At 44.2% G+C, this 26,153-nt stretch overlaps 1 protein-coding gene across 1 annotated transcript in view; it reads left to right on the forward strand.

Annotated features, from left to right (window-relative positions):
- Window positions 1-26,153, forward strand: part of LOC143774586 (patatin-like phospholipase domain-containing protein 6) — a 110,856-nt gene that overhangs the window by 69,411 nt on the left and 15,292 nt on the right. The window contains exons 10-27 of the mRNA XM_077262336.1: window positions 503-583; window positions 671-743; window positions 1,008-1,106; window positions 1,843-1,916; window positions 2,149-2,232; window positions 3,292-3,369; window positions 3,518-3,720; window positions 15,382-15,513; window positions 16,945-17,068; window positions 17,220-17,333; window positions 21,395-21,458; window positions 22,451-22,561; window positions 22,640-22,703; window positions 22,837-23,005; window positions 23,246-23,428; window positions 25,235-25,353; window positions 25,569-25,725; window positions 25,958-26,074. Coding sequence (XP_077118451.1) covers window positions 503-583; window positions 671-743; window positions 1,008-1,106; window positions 1,843-1,916; window positions 2,149-2,232; window positions 3,292-3,369; window positions 3,518-3,720; window positions 15,382-15,513; window positions 16,945-17,068; window positions 17,220-17,333; window positions 21,395-21,458; window positions 22,451-22,561; window positions 22,640-22,703; window positions 22,837-23,005; window positions 23,246-23,428; window positions 25,235-25,353; window positions 25,569-25,725; window positions 25,958-26,074 — 2,046 coding nt within the window. The remainder of the gene's footprint in view (window positions 1-502; window positions 584-670; window positions 744-1,007; window positions 1,107-1,842; window positions 1,917-2,148; window positions 2,233-3,291; window positions 3,370-3,517; window positions 3,721-15,381; window positions 15,514-16,944; window positions 17,069-17,219; window positions 17,334-21,394; window positions 21,459-22,450; window positions 22,562-22,639; window positions 22,704-22,836; window positions 23,006-23,245; window positions 23,429-25,234; window positions 25,354-25,568; window positions 25,726-25,957; window positions 26,075-26,153) is intronic.

The raw sequence follows: 26,153 nt of genomic DNA on the forward strand, positions 1-26,153 counted from the left end.
GTTGCTTCCTTTTCTGGCTCAAGAGATATCTGGCTTGATAGTTGGAGATTCCACTTCTGAGACTTCACTGTGTCCCTGTGTGCAAAGAAAGCGAAAGGGAATGTGTTCATCTCTCTTCATGGGTTTATGGGAAGCTTTTGCCCCTTCTACAATCTACGCTACGTGCTTTCACGGCTACCTCCTCACTTTGTCGCCCAGCCTGCCAAACATGGGAACAGAGGACCCCATGTCCCCCAATACTTGAGGGTCCAAGAAATGGAGCCCCAACCACAGATTCAAAAAGAACCAAAGTGAGAATACCATTAATATGCAATCCCCTTAGACCTACACTAGGCAATTCAAGGTAACAGTTCTGCCTGGGTCTTTTGACAGGCTTGTCTTTTTCACCCTAGCGTTAGAGGTTACAAAAAATGACATCATAAATTGTGCAACACTGGCTGATAGCTCTTATTCGAAAATGGCTATGCTTCACTATCCCAATTGTGTCTTCCTGTCTTTACAGATCATTGCCCTTCGGCTACAAAGAGTCACATTCCTAGCACTCCATCATTATCTGGGTCTTACTATTGAGTTATTCCAGCATGTAAGAACCATTATCCTTAGTTTATATGGGGTTTGACAAGGTTGGTGCTTACATAATGTAACTAGGGAGGTGTCTCTCTATGATCAGGACCTCCAGGCTGAACCAGGCACTGCTCGAGCTGCAAGACCTCGTTTTACTAGAAGTATGACGCACGTTGAAGGTAAAGTTATGATTACCTGAGAGGGAAAGATCGGAGGAGGATATCCTCACATTGTAACAATAATGACAGGTTTCATGTTGTGATTGATCAAGATATCTTCAAGCTGTTGACTACTCACTGTTGGTCAATTTCGCTGGTCAAAATACCATCTTTTGAAATTACTTTTCAACAAGATGGATAAATATTCAGTCATGTACCTGCTATTACCTATATACGAAATGTGTGACCAGCCATAGAATGTTGTCATTTTTATATTTTCATAAGATGACCAAGAAGATCGGGAAAGTACCTCTATGTCATCGACAGCTGTACGAAGACCTCCACCGCTGGCAAGTTGCAAATCTGCTTCTTCAGGAAGACCAGGTGTGAACATTAGCTAAAGTTCTTTTGTAACCATTGGTCACATTACATTAATTTAACAGGGGAACCTTTCCAAAAGACCACCTCTTTGAGAGGAGCACTCCTAATCGAGACAAGATTTTTCTATTACGGGTTTTCAATACAATCATATGCTTTCTCATTAGTAAAAGTAGCCAGGTAGTCACAACCCCAACCTTCTTGATTCTCCTTCATCTTTTCAGTAATTTTGTTTTTATAGGTATACTTAACATAGAAATTTAACAAAAAAACAAATTGCCTCATCACTTCCTGCTTTAATTTCCTATTTCCCTTTATTCCTAGTTTGTCTCATACTGCAACTAACAATATATAAAAAAATCTTTTCGATGTATACCAGCTTTTTTCCCATGTCACATCGCCTCACTGTCCTACATTTGGCTGTAATACTACTGGCTGCAGCAGGAGCCTCCCCCTTTCTGCTCTGTCAGAAGTAGGACACAATTGTAAAGCCACAAGTCTTAGATAAAGTCTACCTGTCAGATATTCTCCAGTAGGAGAATTATTCCTGTGTTTTCTGCAGGATCCTATTACAACTTTTTGTTTTAGGAACATGAAGATAATTCAGAATTTCATTTCTTGTATTAATTCTGGTTGCATCCTTCTGAACTTGTTTTTGCTGTGTTTTCACATTTTGTAGGTAAAGAATTCTGTAGGGTTCACCTTTCTTTTTTTTATAATGATGGTATCATGTCTTGTATAGGCTTTTGGCGATCTCTGGACTGTGAGCTGGAACAGAGCTATAGGCTACAGACACCTACATCTTCACCTAATGTGGTAACCTTTTGCTTTTGGGATCTGAGACTCAGCAGTAGTGGTTGCAGATACTAGTAAGGGCTCTTTGCCTCAGGAGCCCATAAGTTGATGCTAGTAGTGACTCTTTGGCTAAGGAGCCCACAAGTTCTTCTGTCCATTAAAGAAACTGGTAGAAAGCTATAGTGGGTTGGCTATATTGGTGAACTATGTGTAAATACTTTATGCTTACTACATTCTCTGGATTTTCTTGGAGGACCCAGAATTGGAGACTGAGGAGAAGATAAAAAGACTACTAGAGGATGGAATAAAACAGCTGGCCAAACTGATGGACCTGGAGGTGACATATATATTTTGTTTCAAATAGTGAGCCAACCATACTAAACAGTGTCCAAGTATACCATGTATGCAGTGCTGTTAAAGTGGCTGTTACTCGAATTTAGAAATCTCTGAGATTCATATTATGGCTAATGAGAATATAAGAAATACACAAGCAATTGTTTTCTAATCTTCAGGGAGTTCCTGGTGTGTTTGTATATTTATAGGCTTCATGAGTATAGGCATGCTGCACATAGGTTTACCAGGTTCAGACATGATGGCAAATAGTAAAATTCATATTTGCAAATTACGGTAAGTAAAAGACACTTCCTGTGTCCACCCAGCTTAGGCACACGCCTCATCAGTTCTTTGTTCTAGTATTTTCATGAACACTACGATATCCTTAGGCTAGGGTCACACCACCGCATTTTCTCTCATCTGAGAGAATCGGGCCAATTATGCTAATCACATTCTGATCAAATTTTGATCAGAGTTTGATTGGCGTATGATCTGATTTTCTTTACATGTGGGGAAGATGGAAAAACAATTTCTCCATCTTCTCCATTCTGTCAGTCAGCGAAAATCGCAGTGCACCCTGATGTTATCCAAGTGTGGGCTGATGGTTTCCACAGACTCATTGACATGTATGGCTTTGTGTCATCTGAATATTGAATGCAAATTGTGCATACTGCTTGAGGAAAAAATTGAACATGTGCACGGCCCCATAGAATAATGTTTTGTTGGATTGCACTTAGACCGAAAGTACGAATGTCTGCATGAGCCCTATCTGTGAAATGTAATAGGCCTGAAGACATTAACTCCTTCCTTATAGTGCCGACCATACTAAACAATGTCTAAGCATACCATAAAGTATAGAACCTAAATATTAGTTGTAAGTATTGTCCAAATAACTCTAACAATGCACAAATAGTAGTGCCACATAAAACCACCATAAAGTGTTCAAATACTGACACCACACAGGCGCCAAATAGCAGCTCCATACATAACATTATCTAATAGCAGTGCTATCCAATCTGTCTATGTCTTGCTCAGTATTAACCCTTGATATCTTGTTTTACAGGATCCCTCATCACTGGAGAATAAGGTGTCACTTCATCATGTAAAGGCCGAGACCTTTATTGCACGGAAAGGAGAACAGGTTGGTTATGGAGAAAGCTCCATCTCTTTCTGTCATACTATCATGTATTCCTTCCTATTCATGTATCAAATATCTGGTCTATATTTGACGGTCCCTCATATGTTTGACATCTCAGGTTTCCTTACGACTTCTTCTTTCCTCTTTCTAGGATGTTGGGCTCCACTATGTCCTCTCAGGCCGCCTCCATATTTATCAAGGAGTCACAGGCCGAGAGGACTCTTGTATCTTTGTGACAGCACCTGGTGAGATGATTGGACAGCTGACTGTACTTACAGGAGAACCTCTGATCTTCACTGTTAGAGCTGTAGAAGACACCTCCTACCTTTGCCTGAGTCGCACTCACTTTTACCAGTCAGTTTCATCACAATCTTGTTTGTTGTTAGCCTGTCTTTTAATATTTTACATACAAAATTTCCTGAAACATTTATGTTTGCTCAGTTGATTACCTGTGGCATTTATTTAGAAGAAACTACAGAGCTCAGCATAACGTTAACTTCCACACATAAGCATGGTATGATTGACCAGGTTTTCTAGGCATGAAATTAACAAGTTGGCTACATATTCCAACAACTATATTTTTCCATTCTTCAAGAACGACCTCTTGTAGTAGAGCCTAGATGCTGGATGGAGAGTGATAGCAACTTGTCTCTCCAGAGTTCCGAACAGATGTTCGTTTGGGTTCAGATTAGGAGACACTTGGCCAGTGAATGACATTCACCCTCTTCAAAATTGCAATAGTTGCCTTACGTGTGTATGTTGGATCACTGTGATGTTGGAAAGTACACGTCTACCAAGGGCACGGAGTGATGGCAGCATCTTCTCATTCAATACAGAGCAGTACATCTGTGAATTCATGATACCATCAATGAAATGTAGCTCCCCGACCCATAAGAACATGTGTCACCACCAGGTATCATTGTAGATACCGTGAAGTGCTCCTCACTTTTGTGACACCATACAGTTTTTAAGCCATCATTTCCAAAAACATTTATCTTGGTCTCATCACTCCAGAGCACTAAGTCCCAATAATCTTTATAATTTTTCAACATGGACTACGGTAAATGGTAGATGAGCTGTTTTTATCCATGGGCTTTAGGAGAGGCTTTCTTTGTGGACAGCTTCAAGGCATGACATTCCTCTGCATTGTGCCATGGGAAAAACTCAACTCAGCTTGTCTTCTTACTTCTTTAGCTAACTGCAGTGAACGTACATATCGATTTCCTCCAACTCTTTTCATCAGACAACGCTCCTGGTTAGTGTTAACTTTCGTGGTCTCCCTGGATAACTCTGTGAGACAGTTTCAGTTCCATCTTTGTTACATTTTTAAGTTACCCCATAAAAAATGGTCAACTGTATTATGCACTTCCAATAATATAAAATCCTATATAAGAGGGAAGCAACAGAGGCGTGGAGGTATGAAGAATAAAAAAAATATACTTTATTAACAAGAAAATCTAATATATAAAGCTGAATGTGTGTATGTGTGTATGTGTGTGTATGTCCGGGATTGGCATCTGAACCGTCGCAGCTACAGCCACAAAATTTTGCACAGTCACACGTCTGGACCCCGAGAGCGTCATAGGCTATGTTGTGAGGTGAAATTTTAACCCCGCGCTTTCCAATTCACCAAACAATTTTGCCCCTATCTACTTAATGGGGAAAAAATGAAAGGAAAAGGGTTGGAGGCAAATTAACAGCTGCCAGATGTGAACAAGGGGGACTTAAAGAATGAGAGCGATGGCGCTAAAGAGTATATACCGTACAGTTGCTAAGGTGGGGCCCCGACATGGGATACTCACCACACCACCACGGGGATATGAACACACACACAAAATGCGCCACACACTACCACGTGCTCGAACACATATACCACCCTCAGCGCACATTTCACCACACATACACCAACCTCGCCACATAAAAGTCGAAACACAAAAGTCGCCGCTCAAAACTCGCCACGCGAAAAACTCTCCACATGCAAAACTCGCCACACGTGCAAAACTCACCTCATGGAAAACTCACCACACGCAAAACTTGCACACGCGGAAAAATTGCCACATGCACAAAAGTTGCAACACATGCAAAAGTTGCCTCACACAAAACTTGCACATACTCAAAAGGCACCACACATAAAACTCGCCACGCACAAAACTCGCCATGCGCAAAACTTGCTACACTAACCTGTCACATGCAACTCGACACACAAAAAGTTGCTACACGCATGTCGCCACACAAAACTCATCTCACAAAAGTCGCTACATGCATGTCGCCACACGCAACTCAACACACACAACTTGACACATGAAACTCGCCCTAAAACACACACAAGTCTGGTATTATCCTTCAAAAATAAAAATCTGATTAATAAGCAGACAAACTACAAGAGCAACAAATGTACCATATAGGAATCCGGCAGCTGTCAGTCACATGACCAGTCTATTATGTGTATGTGTGAGCTAATATATACTGCCAGGGGGTGGGCTTACTGTTGACTGGGGATTTATCAGGCTGCCAATTTAGCTTACAAATTCTGAGGTAAAAATACTGACCAAATAACATGTGAACGAGGTCTAATACAGGAGGAGATGACATACAGATATATACTATATACAGGAGGAGATGACACACAGGTATATACTATTTACAGGGGAGATGACACACAGGTATATACTATATACAGGAGGAGATGACACACAGATATATACTATATACAGGAGAGATGACACACAGGTATATACTATATAGAGGAGGAGATGACATACAGGTACATACTACATACAGACGGAGATGATGGAGCGCCCCCACACCGCCGCTGGGCCGAGGGGTACCCGGCACCGGGCCTCTGAGTCTCTGTTCTGGGGTTGTCACGGTGGCTAGACCCGGTCCGTGGCCCTGCCGGTCAGTGGGGGACGTCCGGTACAATGAGTGGTGATAGTGGTGCAGTTGTGGGGTGCAGGTCGCGGTAAATAACGAGGACACCAGGTTGCAGTCTCTTTACCTCTTTACTGTAGATCTCTGGGTCCTCAGTCCGGAATACAGATCACCAGGCTGCGCAAGTCCGGCCGGTCCAATGGCACCTCCAGAGTTCACTTTGCAGGTGGAAATCAGTGCCTTCCTTCTAGCGCTATGTGTTGTAGTCCTTCCCTGCTGTGCTTACAGAAAGTACATTGTAAACCAAAAATTATAATGCCTATAGGTCAAGAGAGAATCAAAGTATAACCAAATAACCTATAACTCTCAATTAGCTATATAAAACAATACTTTATTAGTTAAAACCATAAAACACAACCACAGACGTACCAACACTAACAACCGTGCTCTCTAGCTAATATCCTATCCTGGGGGCACTGGATGCCTACTACCTGACAGTGGAGGTTGGCACCCTACATATAAACGAGATTGGCGCCCCCACTCAACGACGACTCGCCCTAAATCTCCTATTACTGCCCTATATATAGATGTGTCACAACCGGGCAACCAAATATCCAACAAGAAATGAGATTAGGGTAAATAGATATCAGTAATCAGGATTACCCACTGGTAGATAGGGCAAAAAATATATATGTTTTTTTGATAGGGTGAGAGACACAGACATACAAAGTGCAAAACCAGTGCAGAATAAAGTGCTGAAAAAGTGAACAAATATTCCTAGCTAAACTGCTCCCTAGCCTCAGTACCTGCCTTACTGTGGAGGTTGGCACCCTACTATACAGCGGAATTGGCGCCCCCACTCTGCGACGGCTATCCCTTGGATTCCCTATGGACAGCTCAAAACAGTACCACAAACATATATAAGTATACTTGATAAATTTAGGAAAGGCAGAAATGGATGAACACACTGATTAAATAATCAGTACCACATGTCACAGGCTGACCATGCACCTATAGAGTGTATAACCAGATCAAAGATATCACAACACTCATATATATAATTCCATATGAATTATTTTAGAGAGGCTGTTCTCTCAAAGAGGCTGTTATCCCAAGAGACCAATCATATAACACTCTAATATGGGACTATCTGCCTCATTTATAGTTCTGATAAAGCTTATTTTGGCACATATATATGGATAACAGTGCAATGGAGCAGTAGACTAGAAAGGGTACTCATCGTAGTTCAGAAGATATCATGGTGCGCCTCTACGCGTTTCACCTTACGGATCATCAGGAGGCTTTGATGTATGGATGTGTCATGGAATAACCAACTCACTCATACTTATATAGATTCTGAAGTTGGTAGATAATAGTAGCTACTAGAGGCATGACTCCCCCTATCTTTAACATGTCTGCTATATCGAACCTTTTGTATCACAGGAGTCTGTTAGAAGGTATATGTTGTGAATATACTAACCGCCATGTTGTTGTGGCCACTCTGGTATATACATTCACTGTATTCCATACCGACTCCTGTTATCTCCTGTACGCCAGTTGGGCCTCGCTTTGCTTGGCGTGCGTCTCAGCTGGAGCGCATATGGCCGCGCCTTCAATAGGGCGCATGACCGGAAGTGGTCAGCGCTACCCAGGGCCGTGATTGCGCATGCCCGATAATATGTATTAACTAGGCATACTTTCCAGCTCAAGCGCATATATCCGCGCCTTCCATAGAGCGCATGACCAGAGGTGGTCAGCGCTAACCAGGCCCATGATTGCGCATGCCCACACGACATGTATCAATGCTCCCATCAAAGCTCTGCTACAGCTGGTAGATCCCACTAGGTTAGTGTTGGTACGTCTGTGGTTGTGTTTTATGGTTTTAACTAATAAAGTATTGTTTTATATAGCTAATTGAGAGTTATAGGTTATTTGGTTATGCTTACAGAAAGTACCCCACAACTGTTGTGTCTGTTTCTTAAGTTCCCTCACAACTCGATTAGATGATGTTCTGCTAATCCTCCGTCCCTCCCGATGTTCTGGTTGGAACGGCACCCGTATGACGGGTAGGCTCGGAGCTCTTCCGGGACCCTAGAGTCGCCCCTCTCCACAAGTTGCCCCCCAAGACTGCATAGGTGATTTTATGTGAGACAGCCCGCCTGAGACTGACTGTCCTGCCGTAGGTTTCAAGTATTGCTTGAAGCTAGATGTCTATATACTTCCTCGGCGTTCCGGCCACCGGCTACACGCCTCAGTAGGATGTTGCCTCGATCTCACGGCACGACCCCTACTGGTATTCTCCTTTTTGCTTCGATCTCGTTTCTCACTCAGCACAATATATCTCTCTTCTATTCCTTCCTTAGGGCACCGCCGCTATTCTGTGCAGGCACGGTACCGTTACGTTCTTTCCTGTAGCCAGGTCTCCATCAGGGTCCCAAACCTGACAGAGGCCCTCCCGAATCCTCTCCCGCAACACCCTCTGCCACAAGGTGTTGCCTGGTTCTTTTCCAGTCAGCTTTCTTTCTAACTTCCTGCCTGACCCCCAGTTTTACCAGTATGTGAGGAGTGGCCTAATGAATAGCACCCTTAGCTCCCCCTGGTGGCCCGGCTGTGAAATGTATTGGTGTCTGTGATACCTGGTCAGATGAACTCCTTCAGTGCCATCAGACGTACCATGGCTCCCCATAGCGGCGGGACCACAGTACTGCAACGACCAGGACTCTGGGGCGCTGCACTCCCCCCCCGGTTAAATCCAGTACTCCGGGACTGGGAAGAAACAACAATACAGGTTAGCAAAAAGACATACAATTTTGTTGAGTGCACATAACCATAAGCATACTTGAACAGGCTTCCCTTTATGGGAGGTGAGGACACTTAAACGTTACAAAACATGGTTAAATATTACAGCAACAGGCTATAAATAACTTCTGTTACCCAACCGGGTATTCTACTTAGTGCAATTCTTTGAACAATAATTTAACATTGCCTTTAAAGGACGTACACTCAGCATCCGCCAAAGGCCTTCTTATAATCACATTATAAGGCAATTTTAACTTCACATTCTCCTTCTTTAAATCTGCAGGACCGCCTGTCCTAACGGCGCCAGACCTACTGCCTCTCCTTTCTTACAGGACCGCTCCTTTCAGCCCGAGCCTTCTGTCTTTTCCTCTACTATACACAGTATAGAACATAACATGCTTTCAGTTTAGGACCACTGAGCCATCTTCGTATGGCTCCTAGGAGGACTCACTACCTAACCCCTACGGGTTCACTTTCTGTCCTCTGTAACACATTATTAACTCTTTCTTTACAATAAACTAACTTTCTACGGAGGACTCAGGGTTTACCTTCTATCCCCACTTTCTATCAACATTATCAACTGTTTCCTTTAGAGCATTAACTTTCATCTTAACTTTCTTACTACCAACTATGCAGGACACTATGTCTACCCCCACGGGCCTACTGCACCTTTCTTCTAGCTTTCACACTTTCTTTGAACGAACATTATCAGGATTTCTTTTACAATCAACTAGTCAAATACATATAACTTTACATGTAAACACCATCATCATCATTACTTTCTTATGACATTATTGCTTTCTGTCAGTCTTAAAGCAACGTAAGGAAAAACACCGTGTGCACAGCTACACTGTGGTGCATAGACTAGGTTCCCAAACCGTCAGAGTACATAAAAAGAAGTCTAGCACTCAACTTCAGTAAACGTGAGTAACGTTTTATTTGTAGCACTCGAAACGTTTCAGTCCTATCTGGACTTTCATCAGTCACGTGCAAGTGTGGGGCCAGGCCAAGTTAAGGCGGGGAGATGGAGGCTCTAAGTCAAGATATAAATGAGGAACTCAAAAAGGCACTGAAGAGGTGAAAACTTTAATTGAGGTATGCTTGTGGTGGATATTAATCCGCCAAGTGGAATATAGCACCAGAGAACCGTGTAGTGCCAGTGAGGGTAAGAGGGAGCTCAATATGGAGCTCTATATGGCACCGATGGGGTAGACACTTAGGTTAGATATCTAGGTGGTGGAAACTAATCCGCCAGGAGGTATATTGTACCCATCTGACGCCGGTGAGGGAAAGAACGGTATAGCCTCCAGACACGGCATCCACCGCTTGTCAAGAGAGACAAGCGGTGGATGCCGTGTCTGGAGGCTATACCGTTCTTTCCCTCACCGGCGTCAGATGGGTACAATATACCTCCTGGCGGATTAGTTTCCACCACCTAGATATCTAACCTAAGTGTCTACCCCATCGGTGCCATATAGAGCTCCATATTGAGCTCCCTCTTACCCTCACTGGCACTACACGGTTCTCCGGTGCTATATTCCACTTGGCGGATTAATATCCACCACAAGCATACCTCAATTAAAGTTTTCACCTCTTCAGTGCCTTTTTGAGTTCCTCATTTATATCTTGACTTAGAGCCTCCATCTCCCCGCCTTAACTTGGCCTGGCCCCACGGGCCCACACTTGCACGTGACTGATGAAAGTCCAGATAGGACTGAAACGTTTCGAGTGCTACAAATAAAACGTTACTCACGTTTACTGAAGTTGAGTGCTAGACTTCTTTTTATGTAGTCTTAAAGCAACGTCACTGCTTTAGATGTGACAACACACATCCCCTTTAAAAGGGGACCAAGTCTTCACGAGGTAGCGTATCCTTGCAAGCTACCAGTCTGTACTCAACAAAGGCTCCGGTGCGGTATCTTCGCAAAGAGTCTCTTTCCAAGTAAAACCAGTAGGAAACACCCTTAAGAAGGTGTAAACTATATACAAGAAGTTTGTATCATGCATTGTTCATGATTGCGGCAGTTCTTGATAACAGGAAACAAAAAGTAGAAAAACAAACAAAACAATATGGATCCCGGGTCAACAAAGGGATCCGTTGAAGGGTTAACCCTGGATGGGTTTAGCAGCAACAGGAAAACAAACAGTTAAAGAAGGAACTATTTACAGTAACACCGTGTTCTTCCTTACTGTTGTGGTGCAGAAGGTGGTTTCCTTCCGGGCCTCACCAGACCAACGGGTCGCGCTGCCGATCCAAGGGGCGCGTCCTGCCCCAGCAATGACAAGATCCCACGCTGTGATGCTCTTCTCCGTGATGGGCCAGCACGCCCCCAAGGTACATGGTGGGTCCGGGCTCCCCGCTGCTCCGCGGGGACCGGGTCCGTTGCCTTTTCAGCAGGAGGCGCATCCTCTGATGTCTCAGCTGCGGCCTGGAGTGCGACGCACCGCTGGACGCCCCGGGCTATCCAACCAGTTTCACCCGTTTCCCTCCTCCACCGGGTATAGGTTACTGCATCGCCGGGTTCCAGGTCGCGATCGAACCTTCCTCCGCAGGGCTCCACCGCCTCCCGGTCTACACGGACTTGTAGCGGCTCCCCGATCTCTTGTATAACCCCTCTTCCATGTCGGGGGTTAAAGGACACCACTACACCCCAGTGGGACGTCGGGGTTTCCTCTACGCTGGCTAGATCAATCTGGGCTGGAGGCTGGGGCCGGTTCCGCCACGCTGTCATCAGACGCCGCAGGTGTTCAGCCTCCGGCAGGATCTTCATGCCCTGCGCCCGCAGCGTATCTTCAGCCGCAGCCGGGTGGGAAGGAACAGGGGACACCGGAGACAGGTGGACTTCTGTGGGCCGACCTAGCCGGGCAAGCACGCGGGCATCAGCCTCCAAGCGGCGTGCTGTTAGGCGGGCCTCGGCTGCAGCTACACACTCCTCAGACGGTGGCAAGGGGGGTCGGCCCATCGGTAGCTCCGTGAGGGTCAGTCCCCTCAACGTTGGCGCATCTGGGGCTGTGTCAGGTTGCGCAGCCTCGAGCTGGATCAGGTCAGTCCCACGCGGTGTTCTCGATGTCGCCATCTTTTCTCCTCCTCCAGTGTCTTCTTCCCGCGGTCTCTTTCGTGGGCGGCCCCGTCTCCATGGTCTCCACCCTCCAAACAGAATCAGGAGGCGGACCTCGGCCGCTGACGGACACGTCCTCAGGACACAGAAATACTTAGACTGGGCGGCCATTGTCCTTCGCGCTCTCCAGCTTGTCTACGCCCACTCCACGCCCCTCTTCTTCTCCTGCGCTTCTCCTCAGCGCTGCAATGGCGGCGGTTTTGGAGGTTTATGGCACAGCACAGTCTTTTCAATAAAGTACAGTCCAAGCACGATAAATCACAGTTCCAAGGCACACATGACCTGATTCTTCAGGCTTAAGTAGATCCTGTTCGTGACGCCAAGTTGGAGCGCCCCCACACCGTCGCTGGGCCGAGGGGTACCCGGCACCGGCTCCGTGGCCCTGCCGGTCAGTGGGGGACGTCCGGTACAATGAGTGGTGATAGTGGTGCAGTTGTGGGGTGCAGGTCGCGGTAAATAACGAGGACACCAGGTTGCAGTCTCTTTACCTCTTTACTGTAGATCTCTGGGTCCTCAGTCCGGAATACAGATCACCAGGCTGCGCAAGTCCGGCCGGTCCAATGGCACCTCCAGAGTTCACTTTGCAGGTGGAAATCAGTGCCTTCCTTCTAGCGCTATGTGTTGTAGTCCTTCCCTGCTGTGCTTACAGAAAGTACCCCACAACTGTTGTGTCTGTTTCTTAAGTTCCCTCACAACTCGATTAGATGATGTTCTGCTAATCCTCCGTCCCTCCCGATGTTCTGGTTGGAACGGCACCCGTATGACGGGTAGGCTCGGAGCTCTTCCGGGACCCTAGAGTCGCCCCTCTCCACAAGTTGCCCCCCAAGACTGCATAGGTGATTTTATGTGAGACAGCCCGCCTGAGACTGACTGTCCTGCCGTAGGTTTCAAGTATTGCTTGAAGCTAGATGTCTATATACTTCTTCGGCGTTCCGGCCACCGGCTACACGCCTCAGTAGGATGTTGCCTCGATCTCACGGCACGACCCCTACTGGTATTCTCCTTTTTGCTTCGATCTCGTTTCTCACTCAGCACAATATATCTCTCTTCTATTCCTTCCTTAGGGCACCGCCGCTATTCTGTGCAGGCACTGTCCCGTTACGTTCTTTCCTGTAGCCAGGTCTCCATCAGGGTCCCAAACCTGACAGAGGCCCTCCCGAATCCTCTCCCGCAACACCCTCTGCCACAAGGTGTTGCCTGGTTCTTATCCAGTCAGCTTTCTTTCTAACTTCCTGCCTGACCCCCAGTTTTACCAGTATGTGAGGAGTGGCCTAATGAATAGCACCCTTAGCTCCCCCTGGTGGCCCGGCTGTGAAATGTATTGGTGTCTGTGATACCTGGTCAGATGAACTCCTTCAGTGCCATCAGACGTACCATTTCTCCCCATAGCGGCGGGACCACAGTACTGCAACGACCAGGACTCTGGGGCGCTGCAATGACATACAGGTATATAGTATATACAGGAGGAGATGACATACAGGTATATGCTATGTATAGGAGGAGATAACATACGGGTATTTACTATATACAGAAGGAGATGACACACAGATATATACTATATATAGGTGAGATGACACACAGGTATATACTATATACAGGAGGAGATTACATACAGGTATATACTATATATAGGAGGAGATGACATACAGGTATATACAGGGGACATGACACACAGCAGGTATATACTATATACAGGGGAGATGACATACAGGTATATACTATATACAGGAGATGACATACAGGTGTATACTATATATAAGGGAGATGACAAACATGTATATACTGAGGTGAAAATGAGAGGTGTGAGGTGAAAATGAAAAGGTGTGAGTGCAAAATGAGAGAAGTGAGGGAAAATAGTGGAGTGATCGGAAAATTACAGATGTGAGGTCGAAATGACAAGTGTTAGGGGGAATGAGAGGAGTGAGGGGGAAAATAAGAGGAGTGAGGGGGAAAATGAGAGGTGTGAGGGAGAAAATGAGAGATGTGAGGGGGAAAATGAAAGATGTGATGGGGAAAATGAGAGGCGTGATGGGAAAATAAGAGAAGTGAGGTGCTATAACTAACCACAGATATTTACTATGCCCAGGCAACGCCGGGCTCTTCAGCTAGTATACACAATAAAAAAACAAACACTAAAAGCAAGGAGAAGTATCAGGAGTGCACAGAGCACCAGGGTAAATGGTAATATAACTACACAAATAAGTAATAACAGGGATATCAAAAGTCCAACTATTGGTAAACTGCACTCACAGATAAAGTGCTATGTGCATTGTAACAAGGATAAAACCTAAAGGGGACTCAAATATACTGTAGTCACAAAGGTAAAAAGAATATATAATTTTAATTTTTAATCATACCGGGAAAGTTCCCTGAATGTGGCAAGGTCAAAAAGCCCCAGAATCCACAATATATTCACCCTGCCATGATATCCATTTTGAGTGCATATAGAGGTCCCAAGAAGTAACAGGACTCAAAGTTTTTACCTGATGCTGGGAGATTACAATCCGCAACGCGCGTTTCACATCAGCTTCTTTTTTTGTTGTTAAATTTTTGTATATTTTTCCTACAGTATTCTGACTCATAAGTAAAGCTTCTTTTAGCACTCATCTTTCTAGTGTAAAGAAATTAATTTTCTTTCTCAGGTCTTGTGACATTTCTCTTCCATGTGGTGCCATTGCTGACAGCATGAAATGGGAAGAGGTTTTCTTTATTAAATAACAGACTTTAATAAACAACTTTCTGCTGGACACCATTAGACTTGTCCATGGTTAAATTCTTGTTAATTAGAGTTTTGTAGTCTTATCTTTATCTTTGCTCCAAGACTTTCATTGGGGTGTTCTAATTTTTGCATTATTGTCTTGAATAAATTTATTAGGAAAATTACTTTTTTAGGTGTGTAAAATAACAAATCTTTTTTGCAATCAATGGACCACATTAGTGGGAGTATGTTGTTTTATAGTTATTATCCCATCAAAAATGTTGATTCTGAAAGGAAGGTAAAGGTTTTTTGACAAATCTGTTGAGGTGTACTCATTTACGCTGAGCACTGTATTTGACTTGGAAATGTTCCTAGTTTCCGAATGGGCAAAGGCACACAGATGTTTGTTGATTTCTATGTCTCCATCATTTAATATTTTTTTAGAATGATTAAAGTCAAAATTTCTGCAAGTTTAATCCTGTTACGAGCCGAGGTCTCAATGATCAATTCCACCGCTTTATGTTTTAGGATTCTCCGTTCTCATCCCCATGTTCTTCTCTCTGTGGCACATTCTGTTGCTCGTCGTGTCTCTCCATTTGTGAGGCAGGTGGATTTTGCCATTGATTGGATAGGGGTGGAGGCTGGCAAAGAACTTTACAGGTGAGCGTAAAGTCAGATGACAGGCATAGCTCAGCTTTCATTTGCTCAGGAGTCACTAAAGTGCTAAAGTGGGGTCCTATTTGCACATAAATAGTATACAATACTGTGCAGCTACATAGTGCTGCTATACCACACACAAGGATATACCATACACAGCAATATTACTGACATGCTATACACATGAACTGTTTAAATCAGGTTTTTATGGAACATACATTTTTTGGCAATTTTTTTTTTCATATCGCGATCATTATATCAGTTACTAAGCTTGTAATTCTGGGGCTATTTTAGACTCATTTCAGGAAGGGTTTAAGGTACCTTCACACGAAGCGACGCTGCAGCGATAGCGACAACGATGCCGATCGCTGCAGCGTCGCTGTTTGATCGCAGGGGAGCTGTCACACAGACCGCTCTCCAGCGACCAACGATGCCGATGTCCCCGGGTAACCAGGGTAAACATCGGGTTGCTAAGCGCAGGACCGCGCTTAGTAACCCGATGTTTACCCTGGTTACCAGCGTAAAAGTAAAAAAAACAAACAGTACATACTCACCTGCGCGTCCCCCAGCGTCTGCTTCCTGACACTGACTGAGCTCCGGCCCTAACAGCACAGCGGTGACGTCACCGCTGTGCTTTAACTTTCAGTTTAGGGCCGGAGCTCAGTCAGAGCAGGAAGCAGACGCTGGGGGACGCGCAGGTGAGTATGTACTGTTTGTTTTTTTTACTTTTACGCTGGTAACCAGGGTAAACATCGGGTTACTAAGCGCGGCCCTGCGCTTAGCAACCCGATGTTTACCCTGGTTACCAGTGTAAAATATCGCTGGTATCGTTGCTTTTGCTTTCAAATGCAACGATACACGGCGATCGGACGACCAAATAAAGTTCTGGACTTTATTCAGCGACCAGCGACATCACAGCAGGATCCTGATCGCTGCTGCGTGTCAAACGAAACGATATCGCTAGCCAGGACGCTGCAACGTCACGGATCGCTAGCGATATCGTTTCGTGTGAAGGTACCTTTACAGCAGTTTCTTTATCAGCAGAGGCAGGATTGCAATGACAGATAACACCTCTATACACAGCTGATAACACAGGATCGGCCATTCACTATAGGTGATGTCACAGCTGACCTTGCTTCCCCCTTCCTTGTACTATGACCTTTGCACACGCTCATTAGATGCTTCGTTGCAAATAAATGGGGTCAGGTTCTATTTATTGCGACTAATGTACATGTGCATTTCTTGAAAATTGCGAGATTTTTATTTTGAATACAGATTGTGATAGTGGGAAACATTTAACACAAAAACCTGTTTTAAATAGGTAATTTTCTGATGATTGAAAGGGTCAAAACATTCCTTTCTTCTGTGTTAGGTAGACCGCTGTCTTCGTTTCTCACTACATTCTTATTCTAATAACCAATGTGTCTTCTATAGTAAGGGGGATCCTTCAGACTGCACATACATTACATTGAATGGTCGCCTTCGGTCGGTGATCCCGGACCCAGATGGGAAGACACATGTGGTGGGGGAGCACGGACGAGGGGAACTGATTGGCATGGTAAGACGTAGCGGCTCTGTAATTAATGCCGCTAACAAAGTAGATTTACCGTATGTGTTTGAATAACCTCTTACTTCAGCTATAAGACACCTTTGACTATAAAATAATTTTTTTTTTGCTCTTCTTACTTGTCTCGTAACTATAATTTCAGGTTGAGGCTTTAACCCATCGACCCCGAGCAACGTCGGTCCATGCAGTACGAGATTCTGAACTGGCAAAACTGCCAGATGGGGCTTTGTCTTATATCAAAAGGAGATACCCGCAGGTGATGACATTCGGCTTCAATAAATGGGTTATTCTCAAGTATTTATATGGGTAAAATTGCAGAAGATTTTCAGTTTTATTGTGTGCTGCTATATTACGGGCCACCCCTGTAGTTTATCAGCGGAGGCCGGTCTCCTAGGCAAGAAGCGCAGCACTTACAAGCTGTTTCCAACAGATCTTATAAACAATAAGGGTCTTTTCTCCTTCAGTAGCCCTTCGCTTCTTCTGATGCTGCCTCTGTTTGCTGCATTAGACAGTGCAATTTTTGGGCTAGTGGCACTGCCATGCTGCTGGTCTATGCTGTCAATCAATCAGAAGCACACCGCCCCCTGGAGGGCAGGAGGCTCTGAGGCTAGGGAGCGATAGTCTCCTAAAAAGCAAACTTGAGACACCCTCTTTAACTTCAGAAGCTTTCCTTTGTAACCTAAATACATTCTAAACTGTTCTTTATATCTGTTCCTCAAGGCTCACAACCTAAGGCAAATTTTAGGCCACGCCTCTGACCACACCCATTCATAATTAGTCACACCCATATCCACGTCCCAACCACACCCATTTAGCACTGCCGATCACACTGTTTCATATACAATAATTATAAACAAAAAAATATGGCCACACAGTGCCCCATACTGTATAATGGCCACACATGATGCTCCATTCTGTACGATGACCACACATGACGCTCCATACTGTATAATGGCCGCACATGATGCTCCATACTGTATAATGGCCGCACATGATGCTCCATACTGTATAATGGCCGCACATGATGCTCCATACTGTATAATGACCGCACATGATGCTCCATACTGTATAATGGCCGCACATGATGCTCCATACTGTATAATGACCGCACATGATGCTCCATACTGTATAATGATGGCACATGATGCTCCATACTGTATAATGACCGCACATGATGCTCCATACTGTATAGTGACCGCACATGATGCTCCATACTGTATAATGACCGCACATGATGCTCCATACTGTATAATGGCCGCACATGATGCTCCATACTGTATAATGACCGCACATGATGCTCCATACTGTATAATGATGGCACATGATGCTCCATACTGTATAATGACCGCACATGATGCTCCATACTGTATAATGGCCGCACATGATGCTCCATACTGTATAATGACCGCACATGATGCTCCGTACTCTATAATGGCCACACATGATGCTCCATACTGTATAATGGCCGCACATGATGCTCCTTACTGTATAATGACCACACATGATGCTCCATACTGTATAATGACCACACATGATGCTCCATACTGTATATTGACCGCACATGATGCTCCATACTGTATAATGACCGCACATGATGCTGCATACTGTATAATGACCGCACATGATGCTCTATACTGTATAATGACTGCACATGATGCTCCATACTGTATAATGACCACACATGATGCTCCATACTGTATGATGACCGCACATGATGCTCCATACTGTATACAGTATGCGGGGCAACTAATGTCCCATCCGGGATCCCGGGGCTGACTGTCAAAATCAGGACAGTCCCGCGGGATCCTGGACGGTTGGGAGGTATGCATTATGTTATACAGGGACACCGTCCATATGATCCCTGGGGCAAAAAGACACCTCAGTGCTCTTAAGATGGCCATATACCAAAAATAGCAGTAAAGGTACCGTCACACTGAGCAACGTCGCAGCGATATAGCCAGCGATGCGACCGAAACGAGATTGCTGGAGCGTCGCTGTTTAGGTCGCTGTAGAGACGTCAAACACACCAACGCCAGAGCGATGCAGGAGCGATCCAGTGACGTAGCGGCAACCAATTTATCGCTGTCGCTGGTTGCTCGCTCCATGTCAAACAGCCAGAGTGTATTGACTTGACACACCCAAAGGGGCGTTGTAGTGTAGCCAGATAGGCGTGTTTTAGTATAGGGAGACCCCCAGGATGTGACGCGTCGGCGTCCTGTAATATAAACCGCGACTCTGCAGCGATGCAGAACTTGTATATTTGCAAGCACTATCGTCCCGTTGTGCCTTTCCAGCGTCCTGTTCAGAACGCCCCTCCACCTACGATCCTCTTCTCCCGGGAGCGTTAACGCCGAGCCATCATCAATAGATTTTGCTGTAGGTTCCCTCTCAGGTCGTCGCGGATTAGGGCGTCTCCTTTTTTAATAAAACACGCCTCTCTATCCTCGTCGCTGTCGCTGCTGGCGTCGCTGCTTTTATGTCAAACACGGCGATACACGGCGACCTAGCGACCAAATAAAGTTCAGACCTTCCAGCAGCGACCAGCAATTTCACAGCAGGATCCAGATCGCTGCTGCGTGTCAAACACAGCGATATCGCTACCTAGGACGCTGCAACGTCACAGATCGCTGGCTATATCGCTGCGACGTTGCTCAGTGTGACGGTACCAACGATTGCTCTTCCGACAGCTATTTGTTCTGACCCCCAGTGGTCTGTATGGACACGTTTACATATGCAAACTGCCTCTTCAGGGAGGAAGAGGACTTGAACTCTGGCACCTCCTATTGGAAGTAGCAATCCTAAAAGCCAATATCGACCCTTCAGTGAGTCTTACCATATTACTTAGGATAAAAGCCAAATCAGACAGTGTTTCGGGGTGATTGCCTCTCATCAGTGCAAAGTATGAGAACTGATTTGGCTAGGCGAGAGGCTCTGAACTGGGATATAAGGTGTAAAATTTCTCCTCGTGAAGAGTGACCCTAAGGCCGGGGTCATACTAAACGTATGGAAAATTGATCCAAGTCTCCCTGCTGAGAGTCGCACAAGTGTTCTCTGTATGGTCATCTGCGTGTAATGCATTTGCAAAGCGATGATGCAATTTTCTCCCACCTATGCATCCGTATGGCATCTGTATGACATGCGTATGGCTTTGAATTTCTCACTGATTTTCCCCATTTAATTTAATGTCTCAATGGGCTGAAATGAGGAAAATGTGTGCGTATTTGTCTAAGTAACACTGATGGTCCATGTGGTGTCCCATTATTTCTCGCACCCATAGACTTGCATTGGCAAGATATACGCATACAATCACAGCATGCTGCAATTTCTCTCACACGTAGAATACGCTCGAGAAAAAAAAACTGTGATGGGAGGTGCCCCATAGATTAACAATGGTCCGAGTGCTATGCGATGTTTTCAATGCTAGTGTGACCCTGGTCTAAGTCATATTGCAAGGGTGGATACTGACTTTTAGGATCGCTACTTCCAATAGGTGGCACTAGAGTTCAAGTCATTTTCCTCTCTGAAGAGACAATTTGCATACTTAATTTTCCAGATGAAGATGCATGGCCTATAAGTCTCCTCACTCTCACATGCAAAAAGCAATGTTTCTATTTATCAGTAGCATCAGGATCAATTGAGGTTAGAACCGGTGCAACCGGGCTTTTTTTTTACCAGTTTCCATTGCAAAAATATAGAACTAGATCAGAAAAAAGGCAACATTTTTTGATGTGGCTCCATGAATGGTCCGGCACAACAACGAATGCGTATCCATTATGGGAACGATCACATAGCAAACTGTGAGATCAGCTCTGTTACATCAGTTTCCTTCCAGCGTGGTGGTGGTGAAAAAAGAATGGATAGGAGGAAACTAGTGATAAGTTACTGAAAGGCACCGCTGACAAAATCCAATCTCCTCTAAGAACAAAAGGATGGAGCAATGTGATTTATCATACTTCATCCTCGTCTGGGAATAGTTACGGGTCCGACTTGATGGCCTCTTTTTTTGGTGCAGATTTGTCACAGAAGGTTTTGTGTATTTTTAGAGCTAAAATTCTGAACTTAAACACGTTTTTTCATACATGTTTTCAGTCTTCCCATGGAGGACTACAGGGAAAAATGCACAGCTCAACAGCATTACCTGAGCTGTTAAACGCTATAGATATTCTGGACAAAAAATACAGTGGAAAGAACAGTGTCTGTATGACACCCTGTGAGCTGTGATAATTTGTACTGGGTGCTGCTCAATTCTTTATTTTTAGTTTTGGGCGAATTTCTCCTAACATTTTTGTTTATGTCTATTCTGTATTCACTTTGTAGGTGGTGACCAGACTAATTCATATTTTAAGCCACAAAATCCTGGGAAACCTACAGCAACCACAAGGTGAGCAATTGATATTTTTTTGGTAAAGTAGACTGGTTGGAGAATGTAGTAGAATTAGTGTATCCCCTTAATACAGTTGTTACTGATTGCTGGGGGTCCCATAAGAAGACCCTATGATCATCTTGAAGGGGTTTTCCTGAAAACATCATTTATCACCTATGTATAGGATAAGGATGTAAGAATGCTGGAGATGGAGGTCTGAGCACTGAGAGTCCAACTTCTGGGTCTCCCAGTGTGAATTGATAAGTAGCGCACATGCGTCTCCTTCATTCTCAGCGACAATGAGCTCTATTCATTCAGTGGTCACTATTATTACACTCACACAGGGGACTTTGGGACCATCCTTCTTGTTATCATAGAGGTACTAGTTATCAAACTCGTTGCAATCATCTGGCAATATTTTTTCTAGTTTTGGTGGATTGTCTAAATATGTGTATAAACTGGACTCACACATGTAGAACCTAACTAAAAGTTAAACAATCAAATTAATATCGTTGTCTAAAAAGGTCAAAATTTCCTTAAAAGTGTGACCATATCTAATTCCTGAAATTTCCTTTACTGTGGCCATACAAATCATAATGTGTGGAGGAGGAGAACAACAACAATAGTATGTGATTATCACAATTGTCAAGGTAGTGAGGTGAAAAAACATGTAAAAAGTCATTTCTTAGCACAATTTGCACCAGAATTTTCCAGGTATTTTGGTTAATGAATTTGCCTCATTTTTTCTCCATATGTTGGTGTACTAGAACATCAATGTGTTCCTCTCGGCCAAGTCAAAGATGGTCTTCACCATTCAAGGTTTTTAAGGTGGCCATTGGAATCATTACCTAATATTATGTCTGAGTTGCTGGAATGGCAGAATATATATTTTGTAAAGTCGGGGAACACAGAAAAAGCATCTATAAAAGACCTTTGATTCTTAGGAGGTGATACAAAAGGTTGAGGACCCATAAGAAGCTGACAAAGTCCTCCTTCTTTCTCCTTTTTAGATCCTGGTAATGTTGCCAACAATCTTGGTACTGTATGTGTTTTACCCTGTAGCAGCAATGTTCCTCTCACTGCATTCACCCTCGAGCTCAAACATGCAATGAATACCATTGGTAAGACTCTCAGCAGGTGAGTGGTTTATAGAACCGATAGTGGTCAGAGTTAATAGATTAATGATCTGTCTCTTTTAGGACCAACTCTGGTTCTTACAAGTGACATCATCAGGGCGCGGCTTGGAGCCTATGCCTTAGAAAGGTTTGTGAGGTTCCTTCCCAGCTTAGTTTCAAGTGTACAAAGAACGTGTTTGTTGGTGTTAAGCTTGATGTGGTGTGGTGATGGGGCAAAAGTAAGATACCGTTTAGTTATATATAGTTACGCTTTTCTGTAGCACCCATGAGTGTCAGTTGTCTACCTGGCTAGCTCAACAAGAAGACCTTCACCGTATTGTTCTATACCAAACGGAGTTTTCACTCACACCATGGACCATACGCTGCATCCGTCAAGCCGACTGTATTTTACTAGTGGGATTAGGGGAAGAAGAGCCAACATTGGGTGAGGTGAGAGAATAACAAGGGCTATTCGACTAAAATTCTTAAACCAGATCTATATGAATGTATTTCTTTGGTAGAACTTCCCCATTATTTCTAGAGTTCATTTTTTGACCATTTTGCATTTGATCCTAATTCTAGTTCTATTATATATAGTTAGCTGGACTTGGAATTTAGCTGTCCATATTCCATTTTGTAATCACCATCGCTAATAGCTGTCTTAGTCCTAATGTTCTTGTTGATCTCTAGCTAGAAAAGTTCCTTGAGAATTCTCCTGTTAGAGCTCTCAAACAGCTTGTTCTCCTCCATCGGATGGATGGTCCTCCTCCTTCAGGAACAGTAGAATGGTTGAAACTGAGGACATGGGTTTCAGGACATTTTCATATTCGAGGCCCGAAGAGATTGTTTACAAAGAGACCACCACATAGAATGGTAAGAGTAAATGAGTTAAAATAACTAAAATATTAGAGACAAATCTTTGTAGAGTTCTTTAGTAGTGTTGGTTCTAGTAGACGCTTTCAAAAATGAGTTTTTATATTTGTTACACACTGCTCAAAAAAATGAAGGGAACACTTAAACAACAGAATATAACTCCAAGTAAATCAAACTTCTGTGAAATCAAACTGTCCACTTAGGAAGCAACACTGATTGACAATCAATTTCACATGCTGTTGTGCAAATGAAATAGACAACATATGGAAATTATTGGCAATTATCAAGACACCCTCAATAAAGGAGTGGTTCTGCAAGTGGGGATCACAGACCACATCTCAGTACCAATGCTTTCTGGCTGATGTTTTGGTCACATTTGAATGTTGGTTGTGCTTTCACACTCGTGGTAGCATGAGACGGACTCTACAACCCACACAAATGGCTCAGATAGTGCAGCTCATCCAGGATGGCACATCAATGAGAGCTGTGGCAAGGTTTGCTGTGTCTGTCAGTGTAGTGTCCAGAGGCTGGAGGCGCTACCAGGAGACAGGCCAGTACACCAGGAGATGTGGAGGGACCGTATGAGGGCAACAACCCAGCAGCAGGACTGCTACCTCTGCCTTTGTGCAAGAAGGAAGAGGAGGAGCACTGCCAGAGCCCTGCAAAATGACCTCCAGCAGGCCACAAATGTGCATGTGTCTGCACAAATGGTTAGAAACCGACTCCATGAGATTGGTCCGAGTGCCCGACGTCCACAGATGGGGGTTGTGCTCACAGCCCAACACCATGCAGGATGCTTGGCATTTGCCACAGAACACCAGGATTGGCAAATTCGTCACTGGCGCCCTGTGCTCTGCACAGATGAAAGCAGGTTCACACTGAGCACATGTGACAGACGTGACAGAGTCTGGAGATGCCTTGGAGAGTGATCTGCCTGCAACATCCTTCAGCATGACCGGTTTGGAAATGGGTCAATAATGGTGTGGGGTGGCATTTCTTTGGAGGGCCACACAGCCCTCCATGTGCTTGCCAGAGGTAGCCTGACTGCCATTAGGTACAGAGATGAGATCCTCAGACCCCTTGTGAGACCATATGCTGGTTTGGTTGGCCCTGGTTTCCTCCTAATGCAGGACAATGCCAGACCTCCTGTGGCTGGAGTGTGTCAGCAGTTCCTGCAAGATGAAGGCATTGAAGCTATGGACTGGCCCGCCCATTCCCCAGACCTGAATCCGATTGAGCACATCTGGGACATCATGTCTCGCTCCATCCACCAACGTCACATTGCACCACAGAATGTCCAGGAGTTGGCGGATGCTTTAGTCCAGGTCTGGAAGGAGATCCCTCAGGAGACCATCTGCCGTCTCATCAGGAGCATGCCTAGGCGTTGTACAGTAGGGAGGTCATATAGGCATGTGGAGGTCACACACAATACTGAGCATCTTTTCCTTGTCATGAGGCATTTCCACTGAAGTTGGATCAGCTTGATTTTCCACTTTGATTTTGAGTATCATTCCAATCCATACCTTCATGGGATATTCATTTTGATTTACATTGATAATTATGTTTTATTGTTCTGAACACATTCCACTATGCAATGAATTAAAATTTGCAACTGGAATATTTCATTCAGAGATATCTAGGATGTGGTATTTTAGTGTTCCCTTTATTTTTTTGAGCAGTGTATTTTAAAGATTGGGAATATATATGCATAATTTTGTGCTTTTAGATTATAACAATGAGGTTTGGAATCACAAGTATAAAAATATAGAAATCGTAAATTTCATGTTTAGCCAAATTATCTTACAGCTGGAATTCTACTCCAAAATCCTGAAGAACCAAGTTGACTGTCATAGTGACTTCTCCAGACTTGCTCGAACTCTAACAGGAAATGCCATTGCTTTAGTATTAGGTGGTGGTGGAGCCAGGTTAGTGAATCAGTTTACCGTATTTTTTATTGCTTTGTGTGGCTTTCTGAAGGCCAGTTCTTAAGTAATCCCTACTGATCATGTTTTGGTGATAAGTTTTCTATTATCTTCTGTGATCTTTACAAAATTCCCAAACCAAAACCTGATGAGGTTCTTTGAGAACTGTGATTGAAAGATGTTGCTTCATAGATTCATTGTGTTCCTCTTGTTTTCAGAGGGTTTGCTCATGTAGGTATCATTAAGGCTTTGGAAGAGGCTGGCATTCCAGTGGACATGGTGGGGGGAACTTCCATGGGGGCCTTGGTTGGTGGTGTATATGCTGAAGAACTTGATGGGAGTAGAACTAAAGATAGAACCAGCATGTGGGCACAGGTAAGCACTTTCTATCAACCATTGGTTAACTTTCAGAGAGGAGTATTTATGAAGGGGATGAAAACCTCAGATTGGCTAGTACCCTGCTAATTGTATAAATTGGCATGAGCATCATACGATCATCAGAGATCTAGAAACCCAAATCTTTCATGATTTTTTCCTATGCTTTTGCTCTAGTCATAGTTCTAATTATAGCTCTTCCTTAATCCTTTTATATATTTTTATGCACCAGATGATGTCTTCTTTGCCAAGGACAGCTCTGGATCTTACCTACCCAATCACCTCCCTGTTATCGGGATCTAGATTCAATACAACATTGATTCACCTCTTTGGGCAGCGGCAAATCCAAGTAAAATATTTTTTGTTTGGATTTCATTTCATAGACTTTTTTGTATACTTCTTCTAACATAACTTTTTTTTTACATTAG

This window comes from Ranitomeya variabilis, chromosome 5, assembly GCF_051348905.1.
Source record: "Ranitomeya variabilis isolate aRanVar5 chromosome 5, aRanVar5.hap1, whole genome shotgun sequence".
Classification (NCBI taxonomy): Eukaryota; Metazoa; Chordata; class Amphibia; order Anura; family Dendrobatidae; genus Ranitomeya; species Ranitomeya variabilis.